The sequence below is a fragment of the Planococcus citri genome, chromosome 1 (genome assembly GCF_950023065.1).
Source record: "Planococcus citri chromosome 1, ihPlaCitr1.1, whole genome shotgun sequence".
NCBI lineage: Eukaryota > Metazoa > Arthropoda > Insecta > Hemiptera > Pseudococcidae > Planococcus > Planococcus citri.
This window is the reverse complement of record NC_088677.1, coordinates 68,449,599-68,472,396: the sequence shown is the minus strand read 5'-3', so window position 1 is coordinate 68,472,396 and position 22,798 is coordinate 68,449,599. Positions and strand designations below refer to the sequence as shown.

The window sequence follows — 22,798 nt, the reverse complement described above, 5'->3', positions numbered from 1 at the left end:
ATTTAACCTCCCCCTCCCCCCCGGCCCCTAACTCGAAAGGTTTTTGACGTCGTGTTTAACCAACTAGAACTTGCAGTGAAATTACTACATTGAATAAGATGATTAAAAATTACTACTGTTGTTGAGATTCGCGTTAGCGCTTTTCAAAAGTTTAAATAATCTGCGCATTTTTTTCCAAAGGTTCTTTTTTATCGAGGAAACTTTCATTTTTTTTTTCAACATTAAATTCGTATTTCTGAAACGTTTAAAGTTTATTAAAGTTTTTAAACGAAACTTGTGTAATTTGTCTCGTCTGATCTTTGCGTTCAAGACGAGCGACGGTTTGAAAAAAAAGTGTATCAAGAGTTATGTACGATTTTTATCAAAGTTTTTCTTTCGCTATACTTTCACTATACTAATTCGGACACGATGATGGATTTGTTTTCTTCGAAAGCGAAATTATTCTATTTAAATCGTTCTTCCAACTTTGATAATATAGAGAAAGACTTGCAGGGGACTTGGGTGTATTAATACTTAATAGAATAAAAATGAAAATATCAAAGTTTTTTGTTTGGGTTTTCAACAAGACGAAGGCAAATATTGCTCGTACGTACGAAGGAGAAAAGGTTAAGTTAAATTGAACACTGAATAATGAAATAATACCAAAACTGGATTTTTTTTCCATACGAGATTTCGTACCTGAGGGATGTTTTCGAGTCTATAGAGACTTGGAGACCTAATATAATGCAACATCTACATAAAATGCGAAACTGATTTACAATTTTTCGTACATTTTGAAAAGTTTTCTAATTTTGTTTCGAACAATACGTTTAGAAATTTCCAAAATTACGACAGATGCGAGATGAATTTTTCATTACAATTTCGCCGTTTGAAAAATTTAATCCGAAGAAAAACTGAATTAGACGGAATTAGGGGTTCTCCGAGTGGAAAAAAATTGTGAAAATTTTCCCAAATGGGTTGCTAATTCAGTTTAGGAGATCTGACAGCAGGCATCAAGTTTTTTATTTGAACTGTTTTTTTCGTATCTGTGCATATTCAGTCTAATTTAAAAAGTTATAGCCGAAAGACCAAAAAATGGGCCATTCTGATTCCTCAAAAGAAAAACAAGATGTTTAATTGTTTACGGATTTTATGAAGGAACTTATTAAAACACAAAGTCCACAATATACTTGAATAAGCAGTTTGAAATTTTCCATCAGGTTTTCCTAGCTGAAATACTTACGTTGTAAAAAAATTGAAAACATTCACAAAAACTGACCTCCATGCCGATTTAAAAATGTTTGATGAACTTGGTGAAATGGTGAGTGTTTTTTTTTTAGTATGGGGAAGGGAGTAGGAAGAGAGGAAGGGAGGAAAGGAAGGGGATGAGCAAAATTTTTTCAGCTTCTAAATTTTTTGGTCTCCCAGAAATATATGTACATACTTGGAATAAATGTACTAAATTTGAAATTTGAGACAAAGACCAGCTCGCGCAACTGGCAACCCCAACTTTCAAAACATTGTTTAAATTTTAAAAACGAGTTCAAAAAAATTGAGAATTATATGTGACCCCGCCTGACAAAATCGACCTTTTCGACAAAATTTCAAAAAATGTTTTTTTTTTAATAATCTGATCTTTTAACCCTTAAGATTCATTTTAAACGTCATTATTTTGGACACTTTTTTTGTCAAAATGGTCGATTTTGTCAGGCGGGTTCACATATAGAAACAATTTTTTTTTAATTTTTACTGATTTTGAATGATTTTAATGGTTTTTCAGTATTTTCCTGTCATTTTAATATCAATTTTATTGTAAAACGTTGAAAAATTTAACTTAAAAACTATCAATGGTCAAATTCATCAGATTTTCAAAATTGTGTAAGGTGGCATTATGGCCTCACTGTCCTCTCAGTGCATCTTGTAATGATTCTTAAGTTGGGGAAGATCCTGAGGTACAATTTGCCGCAAGTTATCCGCAATCGGATAAACGCAAATATCCGCAATATATCCGCAAAAATCATAGGTGCTATCTATAGGGCAATTCAAGTAACTATACTTGTTGCTATCTATAGGCAATGCGAGTAACTAGCTAACTACATTTTTCGGATTTTTTCGTTAATTTTTCTTATATTTCTGGGGAAGACACTTACATAAAATAATTTTAAACGTTTAAGATGCACAGCGTATATTGACCCTAAAAATATAATATTAGTTATACGATATGGTGCGCATAAATATAATCGAGTTCCTTACATTTTTCAAGTTCGTTTTCGTGGCATGACGTCATTTGCGGATATTTTGCGGATAATTGCAAACAAACGCACATCTATATTGCGGATGCTGTAGCTTGGGATCCTATAGGACTTGGTGTCTTGACAACTTAGGGATCGTTTGATTTACAAATATTAAGGTAAGATGTAGGTACTTGCAAATTTGAAGTATTATCGAATCCCAGCAGGGGGTATGCGCTAATATTATTATTATATGGGCAGGGAGTTCGCATTTATAACATTGTAATATTATTGGTTATCATATTTCCCCCATCTTTTGGTAAAAGTAGCAGCAGCCTATCAGCTTTTGAGATCGATTCCAGAACTTTTAGGTACTTTTAGGTATAACTTTAGCTAGGTTTGATCTCGAAATCACTTCTTGTTCGTCCGCTGTGATAGATACGTGAGAATACTTCTCAGTATTTAGGTGATCCATGTATTGTTGGACTTGAGCATTTAGTCCGCTTTCCTTCGACTTAACAGTTTGAAAGTGTATTTTCTACTCTGTTTGCCCTTATTAGGGATTGGTGAATTTGTATCTTCATTGGTGAATTTGAATGTGATTAGGCGGTTGAGCATAGTGTCTCTGTTCTAATTACGCTACCTATATTTGGTGAATTTGTGTATCGTTACCTTAATGCCAAATCCGAGTATGTCCATACAAAAAAAGTGCGATTTTACGCATCACTGATAAGGTTTGGATACGCTCGGAAGGGTTCGTTGAGTTCTGATTGAACATCAGTCAGCTTCGTGCATCTTTGGTGGTGCATTTTAACTGTACTCAGATGCAAATTTTTCAATTCAGGGCTTCCCAGAGTCTTATCAGTGACGCAAAACGACGATGTTTTTTTGGATGGACATACTCGGATTTGGCATTAAGGTAACGATATTGGCAAAATGTGTATCATTGAGGAAACCTTATATTTAAGAGAATGTAATTTAATACAACGATTACATTGGAGTAACTAACGAATGTTTTATTATTCCACAAAAGTGAGCCTAATTTATATATTGGTTGCTTTATTATGTTGACGTATCCGACATTAAGGTGGTAGCCACAGAGCTAGCAAGAGGTAAGTGTAATAATAGTTCCTTCTTGATATTACAAAGAGCCATATAAGGCTACTAGTAATCTTTCACCCGCTATAAGGAATATTTCTCATCCTCTATCCTATGACTAGAGCTCGAATTTTTATGCACTTGAAAAATCATTTTATGCGCATAAAATATGCATTTATTTTGATCAAATTATGACAAAATATGTTCTTATCCATCAGAATATGCATTTTTATGCAACATCAAAATTGGTATATCTATAGAAAGGATTTTTCATTTTAAATGTGAAGGGAAGGCTAGAAAATTAAGAAATTCAAAAAAAAGATGTTAAAGTCTTCAATTTTACTTTGAATAATCAATATTCTAGGTTAACATACTACAAATCACCTCAATGTGATGAAAAAATTTTTAAAATTTTTAAAGTTTTTACGTTTTTAATGAAAAGTAGTACCAAAAAAGAATTTCTTGGCCAGAATTTCTAAAATATGACTGAAAAAAGGAAAAAATGACCAAAATATGACAAATATGCGTTTAAAATGTCCAAAATATGCATTTATGCCCAGAATATGCAAAATATGCACTAATAAGTTGGGCTCATTTTACTCAGAATTGTATGATTCACAAAAATCCATAGGATATGCGCGATCTTCTGCGATGAATGAAAATATGAGAAATCATAAAAATCCTAGCTCTACGGCTATCACAATACTGCTTGTATACAGTCTAACAATTGATAGATACTGATTTGTTATAAAGAATTTTTATGTACCTAATTTTTAAAATGTTTATGAGACAATTTATCCAACTTTTGCAGAATTTTGTCAAATTTTGCTAAAATTTTACCAGTTATTTATGATAATTTTTAGAGTTTTATTTGAAAAATTTTGAAATATTTTGACGTCATTTTTGCATGTTTTCAAGACAATTTATTACAACTTCCATTAAATTTGGTTGAATTTCATTAGTGTTTGATAATTTTTAAGCCTAATGATTTCAATGCTTTCAATAATTTTTTTGCGAATTAATGCAATACTAATTGTAAAAATAATGTACATCGAACTATTTTTTCAGTTTTAACCCTTAAAATTAATGCTTTTGTAAACGCTGATAAGAAACGCCCTGTCTGCTCACCAACGCCCTCTACTTGAGAGACCAGTGCAAATTGCAGTGTTGTCAGCAAATGTCGCAATTATTGTGACATTGCCTCGTTTGTCAAAGGGATGTCATCTGTGTCCTGAGAAGGTATAATATTGGGCTCAATACGCCTCCTTGCTGTACTCCTGCTCGGATTGTTCCGAAGTCCAAGAAAGCATCGTTGTATTTGACTCTGAATTTTTTATCACTTAGATAGTGAGCCAGAAGATTGTATAGTATGTTTGGAAGATGGTTATCAAGTTTCATTAAGAGACCAGCATGCCATATGCGATCGAAAGCTTGGCTTACATCAAGAAAAGCTACAACACAAATTTTTCATCTTTAAGAGTGTTGTTAATTTTTTTAACGAGACGATGTACTTGCTGAATAGTATTATGTTTCAAACAAAATCCGAATTAGTGGTTTGGAATCAACTTTCTGTTTCTGTTTTCCAGAATTGGCCGTAGCCTTTGTAAAACTAGATTTTAAAAAAAATTGGGGAAGGGCTTTTGGCACTTTTTTTGGACTTTGTAAAACATAAAAAGTTGGGAATTATTTTCCCAAAAAATCCAATAACTTCAGCAATAGGGAGGTCAAAAAAGTGAAACTTCAAAATAACAGTCACGTTAAAGATCCCCCTGTACATCGAGCTTATTTCAACTATTCGAGTCCAAAAAAAAAAAAAAAGGTAAACACGAAAATAATATCGACTCTATAGTTCCACCAACAAAATACGTTCACGGTTTTCACGCTGGAAAATACTTTCGACATTCTCTACGTAGTACGTATATATTTTGTAATGGACACATGACCTCGCAAAAAAACCACACCGTGATATTGCCCGCTTCGAAATACATTTTGAAACCCTTCCCCTGTCCTCTGACTCCACCTCAACAGCTAATTTCGCGGCGCATACGTTACATGGAAGCGCGCCCGTGGCGAAGTTTCTCAAAAAACTATATATTTACGAGATTACACGAGCCAATCTCCAACCAACTTAACGTTTTCGAGTTAATATAAAAAATGCCATGAATTAGTGAAATTCCCCGAAGATACGAAAGGTTGATAATTTATTAATTCGCGACACAGGCAACAGCATCGGCACCGGCACCGAGTACATAGTACCCTAACCAACGTAGGTTGTAATTGAATATTGCTCCGGTAAAATTCGTCCACAACGACGCGAACATTTCGGCGGAAAATTTTTCACAGGTGGTTGTTGCTAAAAAGTAAAAAGTCGATTTGGGTAAACTTTGCTTTTACGTACATACAACGACGACCGTATCAAAATTTACTGGGTATTTACGACGTGGTCTAGCTGAGGCAGCTTGACGGTAATCGGTAGAAAATTATGATATGTAGACGTGCAATGAAAGTACGTGACTTAATAAAATAAAGAGTAGTTGCCGGTGCGATTGCATGGTGTATTAGTCGAAAGTTTAGCTCATGCTTTGGAGATGCGCAGGTGCAGGTACATTTGTTTGAAATATATGCCTATTATACCCGTCGGTATCTAGATATAACCGTTATGGATACGATACATATCGATAAGGGATGAAATACAGGCTTAAATGAAACCAGGATGCTCGGCTCTATCGGTGCGATGATTTTTTCAGCTGGGAAAAATACTCGATACCCGTATACGAGTCATTTTTTTAAACTGATAACGCTTCTAGAGCCTATAAGATTAAACTTTTCAGATGGCATTTTTCGCAGTCGCATAAAAATTGCCATTCGCTTATAAAATTGGATAGATACCCGAGTTATCGAATAAAATAAGCTTTAATGATGACAAGAGGGGAAACCTCCGCATTTGGCGCATCCAATCCTAGGAGATTATATCGACAAAAAAATTCCCCCGAGAAGAAAATTTGTTATGTATAGAGTCGAATTCAAGGTTTGGGCATTTCCCAAAATGGTATAGTCGTACATCGTACTGTAGCTTAATATATAAAATTGTAAAAATAGACGGGGTTTTTGTGCTGCTTTGGCTTACCTTTAGAGAATCGTATTCGCATCTATCCATAACTTCTAGTATCAAGGCTGCCAGCATGTTGAATCCTTGGCAATATCCGACCGATTTATTCCAACGTGCGTACGCCAGCAGGACTCGTTTTAAAACTGCTTGATTTTGTTCTCCTGATGTGCCGCAAAATAGACTGCAACCGGTTCTGTGGAGGTCCTGGAGAAATATTTTTAGAATAATTAAACTGTTGAGATGCCTAAAATTGAAAAAAAAATTGAAAAAACCAGGAGAATGCGTATAAATTGGTAAGTTTTTGCAGCTCATATCCAAACATCTTTTTTCAAAAAAATAAATTTCAAGCTAAGTTGCCATTTTAGAGTCAATATAGCATTAACACAACATACAGGAAAATAATTGGATCTGATCAAGTCTGGTAAGATTGAGTTTTTAATCAATTTGCTAATTTTATCGAATCCAATATTTTCCCCAAAATAGCCAAAGCAATGGAACAAAACCTTTTTTCCGGCCATTATTCAATCTAAATTGCCTTTTCAAGTCACCATTTCTAAAATGATATCCTAGATTTAAAAATTAGCATTTCTGAAGCAAGGCATAATTTTTTTCCAAAACTTCTTCATTAACAAGGCAAATATGGGTGTCAATTTTCCTCTAAGGGGTTAGTTCTAAATTATGCCGGATCGGACATGATTATCCGGACCAAATCTTAACCCAAATGCTGAGCAAGCCTGAATTTTATGATGAGATCTTCCGCAGTCAGATGCCCGGCTCCACGCAGGATGAGTATGAACTGGCGCGAGTCATCAAACCAAAATTCGATCTGCTGAAGTGATGAGAAAGCTGGTCTTTTCTGATCCTCTAGACCAGGTTTTCAGCCTATTGACATGTCTATTTCACTTCCTAAGGTCGTCTGTCAGCCTGTGTGGCGACTCTCAAGGTCACTGATCTGTCCCTCCAGTCTCCAAAGATTGTCCGTCTTCCTGTCAGCCCTCTCAAGGTCGTATGTATGCATTCTTAAGGTTGACTGTCGACCTGACTGCCCTGTTGAGGTCATTGACCCGTCCGAGCAGCCTCTCAAGGCCATCTGTGTGCCCTCTTGAATCATTGACCTGTCTGTACAGCCTTTCAAATCGTATTTTCTTGGTTTATCATATTGAGGTCATTGATCCATCTGTCTGCCCTCTCAAGTCGTACATCTGTCCTCTTGAGGTCTGCCCTCTCAAGGTTACCTGTCAGCCTGACTGCACTCTAGAGGTAATTGACCTCATGACCTGCCTGTCTGGCCTCCCCATTCATCTTTTTTCGTTTGTCCTCTTGAGGTCATTGACCCATCGGCCTGTCCTCTTGAGGTCTGCCTTCTCAAGGTTGGCTGTCAGCTTGGCCCCTCTTGAGGTCATTGACATATCCGACCAGCCTATCAAGGTTGTCTGTCTGTCCTCTTGACACCATTGACCCCCCCCCCCCGTTTCTCAAGGCCATCTGTCAGCCTGTCTTTCCTCTTGAGGTGATTTGACCCAAATGATCGGTTTCTCAAGATGGCATGTCTAACTGCCTGGCTGTTCTCTTGAGGTCACTGACCCGCATGTCTGGCTTTTGAAGATCGTCTGTCAGTTTGTATTTTTCTTGAGGTCACTGACCTATTTGTCTGGCTTATCAAGGTTTTTTGTCTGATGGTCTTTCTTCTTGAGATTATTGACCCATATGTCTGCCCTCTCAAGGTCGATTGTCTTCCTGTCTGTCTTTTAAAGGTCAATGGCCCATCTGTCCGCCCTTTCAAGGTCGTATGTTTGAATGAACGTCCTCTTGAGGTCAGTGACCCATATGTTTGGTTTCTCAAGGTCGTATGTTCACCTGTTCAGCCGATTAAGGTCATTGACCTTCCCGTCTGGCTTGTTAAGGTCACTGACCTACCAGCAGTCTAACCTCTCATGGTCGTTTGTCTGGTCTCTCGAAATTGTCTGTGTCTGTCTTGCTTCTCAAAGTCGTATCTCTGCCTGTCTGCTCTTTTTAAGGTCATTTAACCATCTGTGCAGCTTTTCAAGATCGTCTGTCTTCCTGTCTGGTTTCGGTCCTCTCAGCAGTTTAGTATTTTTGTTTCAAGTTCTTATACTTGAGTCGGACTTGGTATCAAAAAGTTCACTTCAATACAAGTAAAAATTTCAAAGACTGGTCATTTTTTTCAAGTTTTCAAAAGTAAGATTGAATGAGGGGCTTCATGGAAAAGGGGCCTTGGTCAATTTTTTTCACTGACTTTTACAATTTCAAAGACTTTAAAAAATTTTTCTACATACAAGCAAACATTTTCCAATTTGATTTTGTTCATGGAAGAACACTTCAATAGGTATCACCGAATATGGTGGAATTAATAAAAAAAAAAAAAAATGATTTTAAATATACCTACTCAGAATCGTAAAAATCAGAAAAACAAAAAAAAATTGACTAAGGCCCCTTTTCCATGGAACCCCTCGAATACTGTAAAATCAGAAAAATGCTCTGAACATTGTAAATAAATCGATCTATTATTTTTTTCGAGTCTTTTAAAGTCTGGTATGATATTAAAATATCCGAGAATATGACATGACATCATTATGCCAGAAAAAGGTGACTTGTTTTTGAATGTCTCTCATGATGACGAGAATTTATTGCATATCTTTTCCAAACTTTCAAAAGCCAGACATTATAAAAGATGTGATCAGATCAAGACCTTCTCAGGATCCAGTTATACTCGTATCTAAAGAAATACAATTGAATTAGAGCTTTGATCGGATTATAGATCGGTTCAAACCTGATTAGATCCAATTAATTTAAAATGGAATTTTCAATAATAATTTCACTGCAATTACTCAAAATTTTCAGCATTCATTTTGCAGCAATTTGAATCGCCGGTGCTGGAAAAAAATATAAAACCGCAAGAGCTCTCAGAATGACTGGAATCTAGCTTCAACTTGTTTGCAAAAATAAACCAAAAATAGGTTGAAAACTTCATTTTGATACAAAATGTGTGAAAAATGTCACACAGACCAGTGACAACCTCATTTTTCAAATCTTGAGTTTTTGAAAATAAGAGATTATCCGAGACATTTTTTGCCTATTTCTGTTTCATCCAAATTGGTTTCTGCCAATTTGAAAAATTCCCTCGTAAACATGAAAAAAACTCACACATGCATCTTTCCTCCTCCACCTGAAACTTTGTTCATTTGAAAAAGAAATGACCTAAAACGCTTTCCAAATATCATATCCGTCTCAATGTAACCAAAACGGTGCCAGAATTAAATCCCTCATAAGCGAGCATTCGGTTAATAGTAATCTAAGGCCATAAAACGCGACACAGTTTTATTTCACAAATTGCTCAAACTCGGTTATAAAACTTCTACGCGAATCAATTCATTATACCAAAGCGAAGAAAAGTAACCGAGCATTCAAATGCCTATACCTACCTACAGTACGTAATACTTAACGCAACCAGCAGGTACGTCATTTCGCGAAAAACTAATCACAAAAGTAAACTCGAAGGTGGTTTTTATGAAAATTTATAACTTAATTTTTCACGCGATAAAAATTCCCACTTCCCAGTCCCGGTTTACATTTCTCAAATTCCCCCATTATATATAGGTAGGTAGTTAAGTTAGGTATAAAAGCAGGAAAAAGTTTCGGTGGAATTGTAACGTGAACTATTTACCTTTACAATTTGTACTCCCAATTCTTCATCGTCTGGATTAGTGGTATCGTTGAAACAGGTCCTTTCGACTTGATTCCAATTTATTTTTCTCGACGAAATATGCCGTTCGGCCAAAGTTAACCATAGCTGTGAAAATAAAAAATACGAATTCGTTAGAGTGAAAAACATTTTTTAAAACCCGAATTTGCGTTTTTAATTATATGTACACAACGCCTCCTCTATTTATACCTTTTTACCATTTTTAATTCGTTCAATTTTCATTTCAATATTCTCGAATAGGTGCTAATATAAAGTGAAACGTATAAAACGCAGAAATACCAGTATAATATCGTATACCTATTACCATCATCGGATAGCTATAAATCTGCGTCAAATAAAAGAATTACGTCGCTGGAGCGTTAAAAAATCCTTTAAAGGAATCAAGCGCTAGATAATGGAGCGATTACGCGTTACGGCCGCTAACTCAGCTATAATTTCTTTAATCATTTTTTTGCTACGTAGGAAAGTGGAAACGTCGATGATTACAGCCCCATAACGTATTGTTTTTCTCCCTTCACGTACCTACTCTCTCGACCAGGAAAACTGAACCTGCGATAAATTCATCTCACTTGTAATGAAGCTTGTCTTACCACCAGATACGTCTCTTATTAGCGATTTTTTTCCTCGCATTTTTTAGAATTACTTATACCTATCGAAATGATGAGAAATTTATGTAAGTGCCTCGAGCCGTCCAAATAAAATTTATTGATCTCGAATACGTAACTCGTTCGATTTCAGAGACTTCGTTAACGCGAGGAGAAAAAACTCGTATTTTAATCCGCAGGAAGTTCTTTCCGGTCAAAACGAAAAATTATTTTAGATGATACCCCAATTTTTGGAAATTTTTTTATGCTAGAGCAGGATTTCTATGTTCGAATTAACGAAAATGAAGGTCAACAATTATTCAAGCCAGCATTTTTTTCCGGCCAAATTTTTCTACGAGTATTTTCAAAGAGAACTCGGAAAATTTAAAAAATTCAGAATTCTGAAAGAAGAGAAAAAAATGGAAAATTACGAAACCTATTGAAAAAACGGTAAAAATTGGACTTCACTCACAATTTTGGTGAGAAAGTAGATCTTTGGTACCAGGTAAAATAGCAGTACTTCTAGATAATGTTGGCAAAAAAACAGGACTTTTGAGGTTATATCTAGCAAAAAATAGGACTTTCTTGGCAACCAAGAGAAGGATTTTTTCATTGTTTTGGATTTGGCGGAAAACAGCAAGACTTTCTTGACAATTTTGGCGAATTGCCACTCCGACAAAAGGTTTTTTGAGTGTTATGATAATTTTTGAAGATTTTGGCAAAAAGCAGGACCTTTTTTTTTTGACAATTTCGGCAAGAAATATAGTACTTTACTTCAGAGGCCATTCTTGGAAAAAATTGAGGCATTTTTGGCAATTAAGAACAAAAATTGGGAGTTAAAACATGTTTTGACTTTGACAAAAAAGCGTAAATTTTTTTCACCCAAATTTTCAGTTATGACCCGATTTTGAGGCAGAAAATTCTTCAAAAATAATCATTATTAGGTACAGTAAATTTTCTATTATCAACGTTACCTATTTCTCATAATCACCTGGCAATTCATGTAAAGAAACAATAGTACCTAAATTAAAATCAACAAAATAGGACACATTGAAAATTAAATTATACTTTACTAAGCATGATGAACTTTTTTTGGGAGACTTTCATATACTTTTTTCTTGAATTTATTGCTAATTCTGCATGTAAGGGAAATTTTAATTTAATAAGGGAAATATTAAATACTCACTCATTCTCGCCTGTCTTTACATTTCTCTCTTTCTCTGTCTGCCTACTCTCTGGCTCTCTCTCTCTGCTTGTTGATTAGCTATTAGGAACGTGCGTGATCTCCTAGGCATGCTGCTAGGTGACGAATGTGTGGCTTAGCTTATTATTGCTTTTATAGACGTGTGATAATTACTTCGCGAATTCTGTGCTCTCTGTGGTGTCTTTTTGAAGATTTGTACTGTCTCAATCTAGTGAGTGTTTCACTGAGTACAGCTTTAATATTGCCTATATTATGTTTATTATGTGCTTTTGCTTGATACATTCTTGCTGGTAGGTACCTAGTTTAGGTACCAGGTAACCTACTAAGCAGGGTAGACGTTATCCTACCCTGGTGATAATGTAGGCCCACTGAGAGAGAGCACTCAGCTGAAACATGCTGAGATATGCTCATACTCAATTTTCTAGACCAGCACTTACCAGGCAACCTATAGGCGAGATGCGGACTAGGTTGAGTGTGGTAAGTAGGTACCAGTCTGATACTGTACCTGGAAATGGTTTGCTGATTACCTATTTACGAATTTGTTAGTGCTTTTAGTTTTGAGTTTCTGTACTCAAAAGCACCTGTAATTTTTGTTACAGGTAAATACCAGCCTACCTAGGTTACCAAGGTCCAGTTATCCAGTTGCCTACTTACGTTTTTATTACTTCGTTTCAATTTAAATTATATGAGAGGCGTTTCGCGATATGGGTCCTTGTGGTGATTCGATGTTTTTTTTTTTTATTGGCGATTCCGACTTACTTTTTCACGAGAAATCGAATGGTGCAATCAGATTTCGCCTATCTCATCAACTTCTCGTTTAAAAATTGCTTGAACATGAATACTCAAAAACTCACATTTTTGGGAAATCGAAAAACAAAGTTTTTGTTTATTTTTGATTTAAAGAAAAAAGAAAAAAAATGTCGATGGAAAAATTATTTTATTGTTGTTACCTATGTAAAATTTCATGGCGAATCCGAATTTTTCGGTATTTTTTTGCGGGGTAGTCTGTAACGTTGTGTAAATTCGGCTGTTCACCACAAGGTCCCTTTTCTAAATCACGGATATCAGACGATGATGAACGAATTTCGTCAAAATTTCCCATCCAACCTATGCGCAAGACAACACTGCACCCGAAAATCAAAAAAAAAAAAAATCGAAAAAATCGAAGCAATTCGATGTTTTCTCTCTCCTGAAAAAATCGAAATATCACCACAAGGGCCCTTATCGCAAAACCCCTCTCATATTCGTTTATAATTAGAGATTACCTATCTAAAATTATACTCTCACATTCGATCAATCGTTTTTCACTAAATTCTTTACATGCAGATTCACAGTGGTGTAGAAAAGAAGCACAAGATTGTAACACAAACTGGGAGGAAGGGGTTGTCTTTTAAGATGAAACTCAAAAAATTTTAGTTTGTGTTGTGTAGCTCCAAAAAAATACCTACTTAGATTAAGTCATAGTTGTAAATGAGGATTTTTTCAAAAATAACCATTGGAAAAAATTTTGGATTTGGGCAGGAAGAAAGAGATTTTGAAAATTATTGCCTAAATTGATTGAAAAGACCACAAAAGATGACAAATATTAATTTAGGGCACTGAGTTCCATTTTAGTACTTTTTATGATACTTACTTTCTGGATCCCTTATGTATTTTTTGTAAAGTATGTAGAAACAATCAATGAGAAAGAAACTCGTGCAAACTTTACCTCTACATGTATAAATTTTGAAAAATAAACACAGGGTTTTATGATGTTATTGATATTATAAAAAATATACTTATTGCATGATTTTGGTTTCAATAGACTAGGTACTAAATTCAACATTTCAAAGTCAATTCCTAAAATAGGTACACATTAATACATTGAATAAAAACCCAGAATCTTAACACTGAATGAAAACGTTACAATTATCTTACAGACCGAAATATTTACATTTAATGCAAAACCTGAAACTGTAGATATAAATTATAACACAAACACAAGAAATTAGAAATCATTTCAAGTTGAACAATACAATAAAAATTTCACACATAGAAGGTACTGTACACATGGAAAAATTTATATTTTAACTAGCAGAGGTATCCAATATCCTAACTCTAGCAGAAAGTGTTCTTACACGAGTCTCATCGCTGCAACCTTTGAGTTTGAACCTCCAACAGCATTGGAATTGTGAAGGAAACAATGGCACCAGTATCATTGAAACACCAATTAAGGAATTCTTCCATCCTTTTATGGAGGTGGAGAACATTGTTCCCTAATACTGGAACAGCAGTACCCATTAGGACATGAAATTTTTCCAATGGTGTGAATCACATCTTCATTTCATCCATTGGTTCATACGGGTATCTTTTGGAGATAAAATCAATGAAAAAATAGGCTTTGGAGATGTCAAATTTATCAAATGTTTCCAAATCTGGCAAAGCTGAATTCCGGAGTAAATTTCCAGCCATTGAGAAATAAAACACAATCAAAATACCTACACTTTTCACCAAAACAAAAAACATTTGCAAAAAATTACGTGAATGGGTAAACACGCAGCTAAACGGAAATCCTATAAACAAGGGAAATAATTGCAGCCGATTTTGTACAGCTCGAACAAACGGGCAAGCGACAGTATAAAAACGGAAGTGAAAATGATGATGATGAAAAATCAGCAAAAGCTCGTAAAGTCTTACACCATTATTAAAGTTATAGTTACATCGTAAAATATTTTCTCTTCCTTTGCATTTTGCATCGTGTTTATACATCGTACATCCTACGAGTATGTATCATCTACAATAAATTCTACAACGTGGTAAAATGGAAATTTAACTTGAGGGAAATGGAAGAAAGTACATTTTATAATGATTCTCCATCTCCACCACTGCACGCCGCACACCAGTGTAAATTCTCTTCGTAGTAGTTATTAATGATTCGACAATGAAACATAGCGACTACGTTATAATACTCCGAAGTCTCCGAAGTTTTTATCGTAATTACAATAACATTACTAGACACCGAAGGCGGAATCCCTTTTTGCAAATGGCTACGTATTAAGAACTGATCCCCATGTCAATGAATAACGACGCTAGAGAATTGCAACGATACACCACAGTCGATCAATTTCGCTATTTTCGTCATTTATTAAATGGACAATAAGTTTAGAAACGCGCCCGTTTTAAATGTAGCTCTGGGGAACGAGTAAACTCAGACATTGTATGGGTATTCAAGAAAATCCATCAATCAAAAAAAAAAAAGAATAGAAAAAAAATGGCTTATGTGTTTTTGCGCAACAATAGATATGGAAAAAATGGACTCGAAGATGACGTAGTAGATCAACAACTATTGTTATAGGTAGGAATTTTATTCCATAAACGAGCTTTAGTGTACAAAGGTTTACGAAATTATACAATTTGGTTACCTACCTATTTGATTATACAGCACCTTTGGTAGTCTGGTGTTGAACAGACCTTATTTTAAGGGTACCTATGGATCTGCGTTGCATTCGCGGATATACTTGTAACTCGGAATATTGGAGTTTTTTTTTTAATTATTCAAAACACACCTTCAGTGTAGCAATTTCGATGCGGAGAAGTTTGCGGTTTTCATTATGCAAATATCGCTTATTTAACAAACTAAGCAGTTTAACCGTTTTCGCGCGTCGGAGTCGAAGTTTTTCTTGAAATTCTCGTATTTCGGTTCAAAATAAGGAAGAGCTGAAGAGGAGGATTTGTTCGCTCGATGCGAACACTTAGCATTTATTTAGTATTCAAACTAATTGGATTTAATTTAGTCGCCATTTCTATGATAGCTGATTAGGTATATTAAATTTGACGCAATTTAATTGGCGATAGTCGTCGATTTACGAATATTTTTTCAACGGTGTTTTTTCCTCGTTAAATTAATACTTCTCGTGGTATTTTTCTTTTTCTTTTTTTTATCCAAAACCATCGTGTTTTCGCTGCAAAACATATAATGTTATAATTTCGACGACGAGTTTTTCTCAATGAAAATATTTTCTCAGCGTGTGCTTTTTCATTCCAAACGGTGGGTTAACTTGTTATCCGCAGCGGGTTATGACTCGCGAATAACATACAAACTCGTGTCAAATTATTTTTTCGTTCGTCGAATTTTATTTAGCATTTTTTTTTTTACCGAATTTATATTCTGGTCACTGGTAAGCTATATAGGAACTACACGAGCGGGATTTTTTTCGACAACTCGGATAGGTAGCTAGGTATGTTTTATAATTCGAACGAATTTTAGCCTTTGAAAAAAAAAGCCAGAAAAAAATTATTTGAAGTGAAAGAGAATTTTAAAATTTTGTACCTGCGAAAAAATTTTGATAATGTAGTTTTCAAGTTGTAGGCACGTGAATATTTGAGAAATTTGGAGCAACGGTTCTAAAACATGAATCGAGAATAGCGAATATTTTTGAAATTTTTGTTTGAAATTCTTTTCATAATCTAAAAAAAAATTATTAGGTATCTACTTTATACCAACCTCAGATTCGTTATATCGACAGTTCTCTTTTGAAGAGTTCAAAATTGTCTAGAAGTAAGTCGTGAGAGAGGAAAAGGGTTGAGATAGAATGTGCCAAAGAGAAATGTGTACACAAGTGAATTTTTGAGAACATGATTTTAAAAGAAAATTAAAATTCAACCTCTAAAATGTGGCGTTTGTGGCCTGATGTGGTATTTTCTGTTGTTTATTTTTGATTTTTCCCAGTCCACAATTTTGGTTGAGAAACCGAATGTCACAAATCTGAATTATGATAAGAGCAGGTTTCTAATATAAGAAATGGATTCAGTAATCGCTTCAACAGATATGGTTTCATAAAATATTGAACTTCACACAGATAACCGTCCATTGCGAAAAAAGTCAGTAAAAAAAATGAAAACCCATAAAATTAAACTTTTTATCGTGCTATCTGTTAAATGAAGGAAAAAAACAACAAAAAAAAATATCCCAACAAATCATAAATAACGTTATGTGTCTCGTGTTATAATCGTTATCGTGGCGGTTCGCACTTTAGAATCTTACATCGGAGTTTGAATTGAGTTTCAGGCTGTGAACTAGTTGAAAATATCGCGCAAAAATGCCACGTTTTGCTTTAGAAACTAATGTTCCATTGAAGGAAATTCCAGAGGATTTTCTAAGTACATGCATTCAAACAATCGCAAAAATGACCAACAAACCGGAAATGGTAAGTTTTCTGCTCTTTTTAATTCACTTAAACATAATTATAGGTATCCATGATGCATTAACTTATTAATCGAATATCGTTCATTTCAGTTCATCGTAGCTTATGTTCAACCGAATCAAGACATGTACTTTGGTAATTCAGATGGTCCTTGTGGAATAGCCAATATTTCATCTATCGGTTACCTTGGAGTGGAAGATAATAAAAAATTCTGTAATACATTCTACAAATTAATCGAAGAATACGTTGGAATTCCAAGATCAAGGTAAGAATGCTGCAAATAATCGATTATCTCACATGTCTCACACATTGCAATGTTAGGTTCGAATTTTTCAAGTGAGACTAGAGTTATCTAAGAAATTTAGATAATTTTTGAATGAAAGGAAAAAGCTAAAAATTCTCGAAGGATCGTATTAAAAATCTTCCAAAAAAAAAAAAAAGACAAAAAATATGAACTTTTTATGCATATTTTTGGTGCTTAATTTTCATTTTGAAGATCTTCATATCTCTTGAGGGATGGCAGAAGTTAAAATTTCCGACTAAAATGTTGATTTTTTAAAAATGTTAACTGATGGTGTCAATCATATCATTCAATAGATTTTATGGAATACTTTGGCTCAATTTGATTAAGTATTCTTAATCAAGAAACAAAATACTACACCCACAGAAAATTTAGCATCCTTCGCAATAAATTTAAAATGAGCCCGATGATTTTGAAAAAAGTAAAAATCTAGCAGCTTTTTGCTCTACGATGAAAATAGGTACTTGTAATGACAGATGAGTTGCAAATGGAAACAACGAGTAAAACACGAAATACCTTTCACGTTTCGAATAACTACCTACTTTCCATTTAAAAATCATACTATTTCGCTACCTATAAAATTTGTTACAGGCTTTGGTTGACATTTACCGAAAATTTACCAGAATATGTTACCTTCAAAGGGAGATCTTTTTATCATATTAGCATGTGTCGTGCTCCAGGTGAAAAAGTCATTCACGATCCCGATGAATAAACTAGAGACCTACATAACTACGAGTATACTACACCGAATACAGCGATAATTCTAAATTTTATAAATGCAGCTTTTAAATTATTGTATAATGTATATTTTATTCCACGTTAAAAAAAAATTATGGAAGATTCAATTACCTACTCAAAAATACCAATAAATAAACTAGAGCTTATTTCCGGATTTTCTGCATACGAAAGACAGGTTTGATTTTTTTCCTCATTCTCAAGGTTGAATCTTGCTCATCGAAGTCAGGTAAGATTATTTTTAATGAAAAACTAATCCTTTCTGTGAATAGTAATCGAGATTGTCAATTTCGCTCAATTTTTTTTTTGAATGTAATACTTTGTGTTCAGCACCTTGGAAACTATAAAATTCAATGTATCACATGTTGGACATTTTTAAAAAAAAATTTACACCCAACTTTTGGGAGAGAAGATGCCCTCCCTTACAAAGTGCCCATTTTGAAAACGCAATACTTTTAATTAAAATAAAACGTTGCTAATACTATGCAAATTTAATTCAAAATTTAAATCATAACATTGATCTTAACTGTGAGTTAAATTTTCAAAGTCGAACGTTCAATAAAAAAAAATGCCTAAAACCTTCAAATTTCCAAAATTTGTTCACCTTTTCAACATTTATAGAGAAAGTGGGGTCAACTGAATGTATTTTTCTCAACTTTTAGATGACTGAACTTTGTAAAGAAAAAATGAGCCGAAAAAATATTTTTTAGATACAACTGTCTATGTAAAAGTAGAAATTCTTTGCGTCAAAATGGAATTCATTGAGTAAGTCCACATAACATTTGGGATTCATGTTGCAAAAATCACTGATTTCTGACTTTTTTCACACTGATATTTTTAGGCACATTGCATTTTTCTTGATTACAAGTTATATAGAAAAGAATAATTTCATCTCACCATCGAAATAAAATTTCTCAAGTAGGTCTAAGTAGAGTGGCTCATATTTTTAGAATTTTTTTTTTCTCGTAAACCATCCAGGTACCTACTCGAAGCTGAACATTTCTAGAAACAACATTTTTTGATAGCAAAAATCACAAATTTTCAACTACTTTGCTAACATTTCTTGACATACGAGTACCTTTCTCTTTTTTAAAAACTTGCTGTCTAAAAAAAAGAAAAATTATCAACAAATATTCAAAAATGACTTTATACAAAAATTCTTGATTCAAAATTAAACATCTTGGCACCTGAAGCTATAAATATTTTTAGGCACAAAATTTTCAGACCAAAGAACCAAAACGTGTGAAATTTTGAGTCCTCAACATTAAAAATCTAATTTCTCAACTAAGTAAGGAACCGCGAATCGCGAAATGAACAATGTTTGGAGGATTTTGACCGGATTTAGTGGAGACCTTCATTTTGAATTGAAAGTCACTCAGAAAAAATTGTTGGCTCCGGATGTGCCCCTGGAGGAGAGATATGGGTTTCCCAAGAGAAGACATTTTCGAAAAAATCGATGTTTTATCACTCTTATTTTTACCGAATCTTTTTTTTTTTAATGCGCCATATTCCAAAAGATGGTATTTTGAGATTCTGCCGCCGACTTTGCCATTTTCATCAAAATCCAAGACCACTTTAAGGGGTCTACAGAGCGATTAAAAATTAGAAAATCGCTCATTTTATAAGGCATATTGTGTTTTGAATTTTTTTCTGGTCAAATACTTCCTATAAATCGTGCAAAAACATCAAAAAATATCATTTTTGAAACTGGGGAAATGTTTTGAAACACAGTGGTGCCAATTTTTTGTTTATTATTGGTTATTGCCTATTTCAAAAAACAGAAAAAATTTGGTAAATTTTTAGCTCTCTTTCTCGATTTTTTGAAATAGGAAATAATGAACAGAAAGTTGGCACCACTGCGTTTCAAAATATTCCCTCAGTTTCAGAAATGATACCTTTCGATTTTTTAGAGTAATAACAGCGAAATATTTAAGAAGAAAAAATGTTCAATATCTCTCCTCAAGAAGCACCTTCGGAGCTAGAATTTTTTCTGAGCGATTTTCAATTCGAAGAAAAGATGTTCACTGAATGTGGTCAAAATCCTCCTACATTTTTTTTTTCTGTATCATATTTGGCATCTGTAATATCATCAAGTTCGAAGCATTTTTCAACACCTTATGAGTCATGAGACAATCAATCTGATCCCATAATGCGCGTATCTAAAAATTTCCACACTACAAAAACTGCAACACCCACTCAACTGATCTTTTAAAACCTCACCTCTTTGCCATTTTTAAAAAAATACTCGCCGACAAACCTAAAATATGGGCACCTTTTTCATACCTCACAATATCCTTTTAGCTTCACTTTCATTAAGAAATCATTTCAATTCACTTTTATTAGTCGTGTATTTCGTATTTCATTCAATTACGTATTATATTTATAGCACACAATAAGAAACACATTTCATCGATGATAAATTTGTTTTCACAATAAACAGCGAATTTCTATTTTTGAAACGTAGGTATATCAACGCCGCGACGACAATCGCACATGAAAAAGTCTCCCTCTCACCGAAATATTGCTAACACAGCTGTACATACCATTTTCCTCGACATTGATTTTTTTATTCCTTTTCCTTCTTCATCAAAGAACGGGAAGTCGAAACCTTCGAAATGAAAATGAAAATCGTAACTCGACAAACATTAATTTTAGTCGAAAATTAATTATGCTAAGATATCTTTTGGAAAAAGACAATTTAATAAATCGCAGTCGCAGGTATATTAAAAGCTGTCTCATTCAGTTTGTCGAGCTTTCATATTATAGAAAATTTTTACAGAATTTCATTAAATTACAACTGTCTAATGCTGAAGTTGAAGCTGAAGCTGGTGCCGATGATTTCGACACTAAAATACGTAAGTATCAGGTATATAATAATAGAATTTTGCATAAAATCTAATAAAATACTTCCAACTATCTCGTTTAACGTTTTAATTTCGCGTTCGTCGAAACTCGAAAATGACGAAATTCTCTAATAATTAAGACGAGTGTTTTACTAAATTAGTCGCCCCCTCTTTTTCACTCGCCTTGAGCGGAAAAATTGAGTCACATGACTCGATTCTCACACCTACTACTAATTAACAAATGATCCGACACGTTTATATTTTTTTCGAACTAATTGAATACCTACCTTTTTGTGTAGGCAGACAATTTAATGAAGATGCCACTTTACTCCCTACACAACTGTGTTTGGAATTCTTGTCGAACATGTAGCGCAAAATTAACCCGAGATAAACGAGTTCAACGACCAATAAGGGATTCATTATTAAGCAACTCGTACAATTTCTCACAGACTGCCTAAAGAAAATGTTTCAAAAATTTAACCGAATAATTCCATCCTTTCAAAATGCACTTTTATCCTTGAAGAATGCTCCCTTATGGTGTAGTTTGTCTATGCTGGGATCCTACATATATTCAAGGACCTACAAGGCTACAAATGTAACAGAATCTGGTCAAGTACAGACAACAATAAGCATAGAAAACCCTTCATTGATTTGCACCAGCGAACTTGTTGCATATTGGCAAACGTTCAGGAGTTGGTGACGATAATGCAGAAATAGGTCATACCACAAGTATCTGTACACAAAAAAACCCACCCCTTTCGAACCTTGAATATTCGCGTTCTATTTTTTCTCTTCTTTATCAGCGACGAGCTTTTATTAAATTTTTTTCTCGAATTCGCGTACCTATACCTGCATCGGATTTTCAATCTTGTTTCCGCGAATTTCCACTATTCCAGTAATATTAGCACGTCTGAGAAGATTGAAAAAGTATACATACGTACGCGATACAATTCGAGTTCGTGATTTGAATTTTTCCCATTGTAATACGTACTCGTACTACCGGGTTCTTTTTAAATTAACAATAAAGTTCGTTAGTGGATATCACGCGAAATGGGGGAATTTATCCTTTTAACGCCACGAAAAAGATAGGATAAAATGAATCACTCGATAGAGAAGCCTGCCAATGGCTGAAAATTTTTGCTGGAGGAGATGAGATGAAAACCAAAAATTAAAATGGGCCCAAAAATGCGCCTTAACATTTTAAACACTGAATTGAAATTTTCCCATTTTAAAATTTGGCCCAGATCCCACCTTTTATAACAGTTTTGGAACTTCTAGCGGATTTTTAGTTTTTCTAGTTTTTGAAAAATTGCATTAAAAGGGCCCTACCAAATTGCAAGAAGTCAATCTATTCTGGAAAATATGGAGATGAAAAAGGAGGACTCTCACAGGATTCGCTGATTAACCAAAATGTTGTTTTTTTTGTGAATTTTTATGTACGAGTAAACAAGTATAATGTTTTGCTCTCGTTTTGTCACTTTTTTTTGTTACTTTCAGGAGCTTTTCTGGTTACTGTGAGATGAAAATCTCTAAACTAGCTTTTCTCAGCTTTTTACTTTTCTTGATTTTCCAATTTTCAAAAGTTTAAACGATGTAGGTAAGTATATTCATGAAAAATCAAGGTAGGAGGCTGGTTTGTGTCTCAAACGACTCCCTTCAATCCCCCTATCATCCTACAGAAAAAAATTATTTTTTGATTTTTTTTCCAACTCAAGGCATCATTTCTCAGTACAAGTCACATTTTGTTTAATCATCATCATCATCATTTAACTTTGACCCGGTGAGCTATTCAGCCCATCTGGGAAAC

General features: G+C 34.3%; 2 protein-coding genes across 4 annotated transcripts in view; one reads left to right on the top strand and one right to left on the bottom strand.

Moving 5' to 3' along the window:
* LOC135832556 (uncharacterized) overlaps positions 1–22,798 on the bottom strand; it is a 109,374-nt gene that overhangs the window by 23,040 nt on the left and 63,536 nt on the right. For all 3 annotated transcript variants that reach the window (XM_065345926.1, XM_065346007.1, XM_065346089.1), the window contains 2 exons: positions 10,103–10,228; positions 6,436–6,621 (listed from right to left, as the gene is read on the bottom strand). In XM_065345926.1, the coding sequence (XP_065201998.1) occupies positions 6,436–6,621; positions 10,103–10,228 (312 nt within the window). The remainder of the gene's footprint in view (positions 1–6,435; positions 6,622–10,102; positions 10,229–22,798) is intronic.
* On the top strand, positions 16,919–18,305 carry LOC135832489 (macrophage migration inhibitory factor homolog). The gene is made up of 3 exons (XM_065345802.1): positions 16,919–17,115; positions 17,205–17,377; positions 18,005–18,305. Exons 1-3 carry the CDS (start codon positions 17,008–17,010, stop codon positions 18,123–18,125), a joined length of 402 nt encoding a protein of 133 aa, XP_065201874.1. The 5' UTR covers positions 16,919–17,007; the 3' UTR covers positions 18,126–18,305.

What these genes read in the sequence shown, in the direction of transcription:
- LOC135832489 (XM_065345802.1), top strand. Translation starts at nt 17,008, where the DNA reads ATGCCACGTTTTGCTTTAGAAACTAATGTTCCATTGAAGGAAATTCCA. An exon ending in TGACCAACAAACCGGAAATG is followed by an intron (nt 17,116 to 17,204) that starts GTAAGTTTTCTG and finishes CGTTCATTTCAG; the next exon opens with TTCATCGTAGCTTATGTTCA. An exon ending in GTTGGAATTCCAAGATCAAG is followed by an intron (nt 17,378 to 18,004) that starts GTAAGAATGCTG and finishes AATTTGTTACAG; the next exon opens with GCTTTGGTTGACATTTACCG.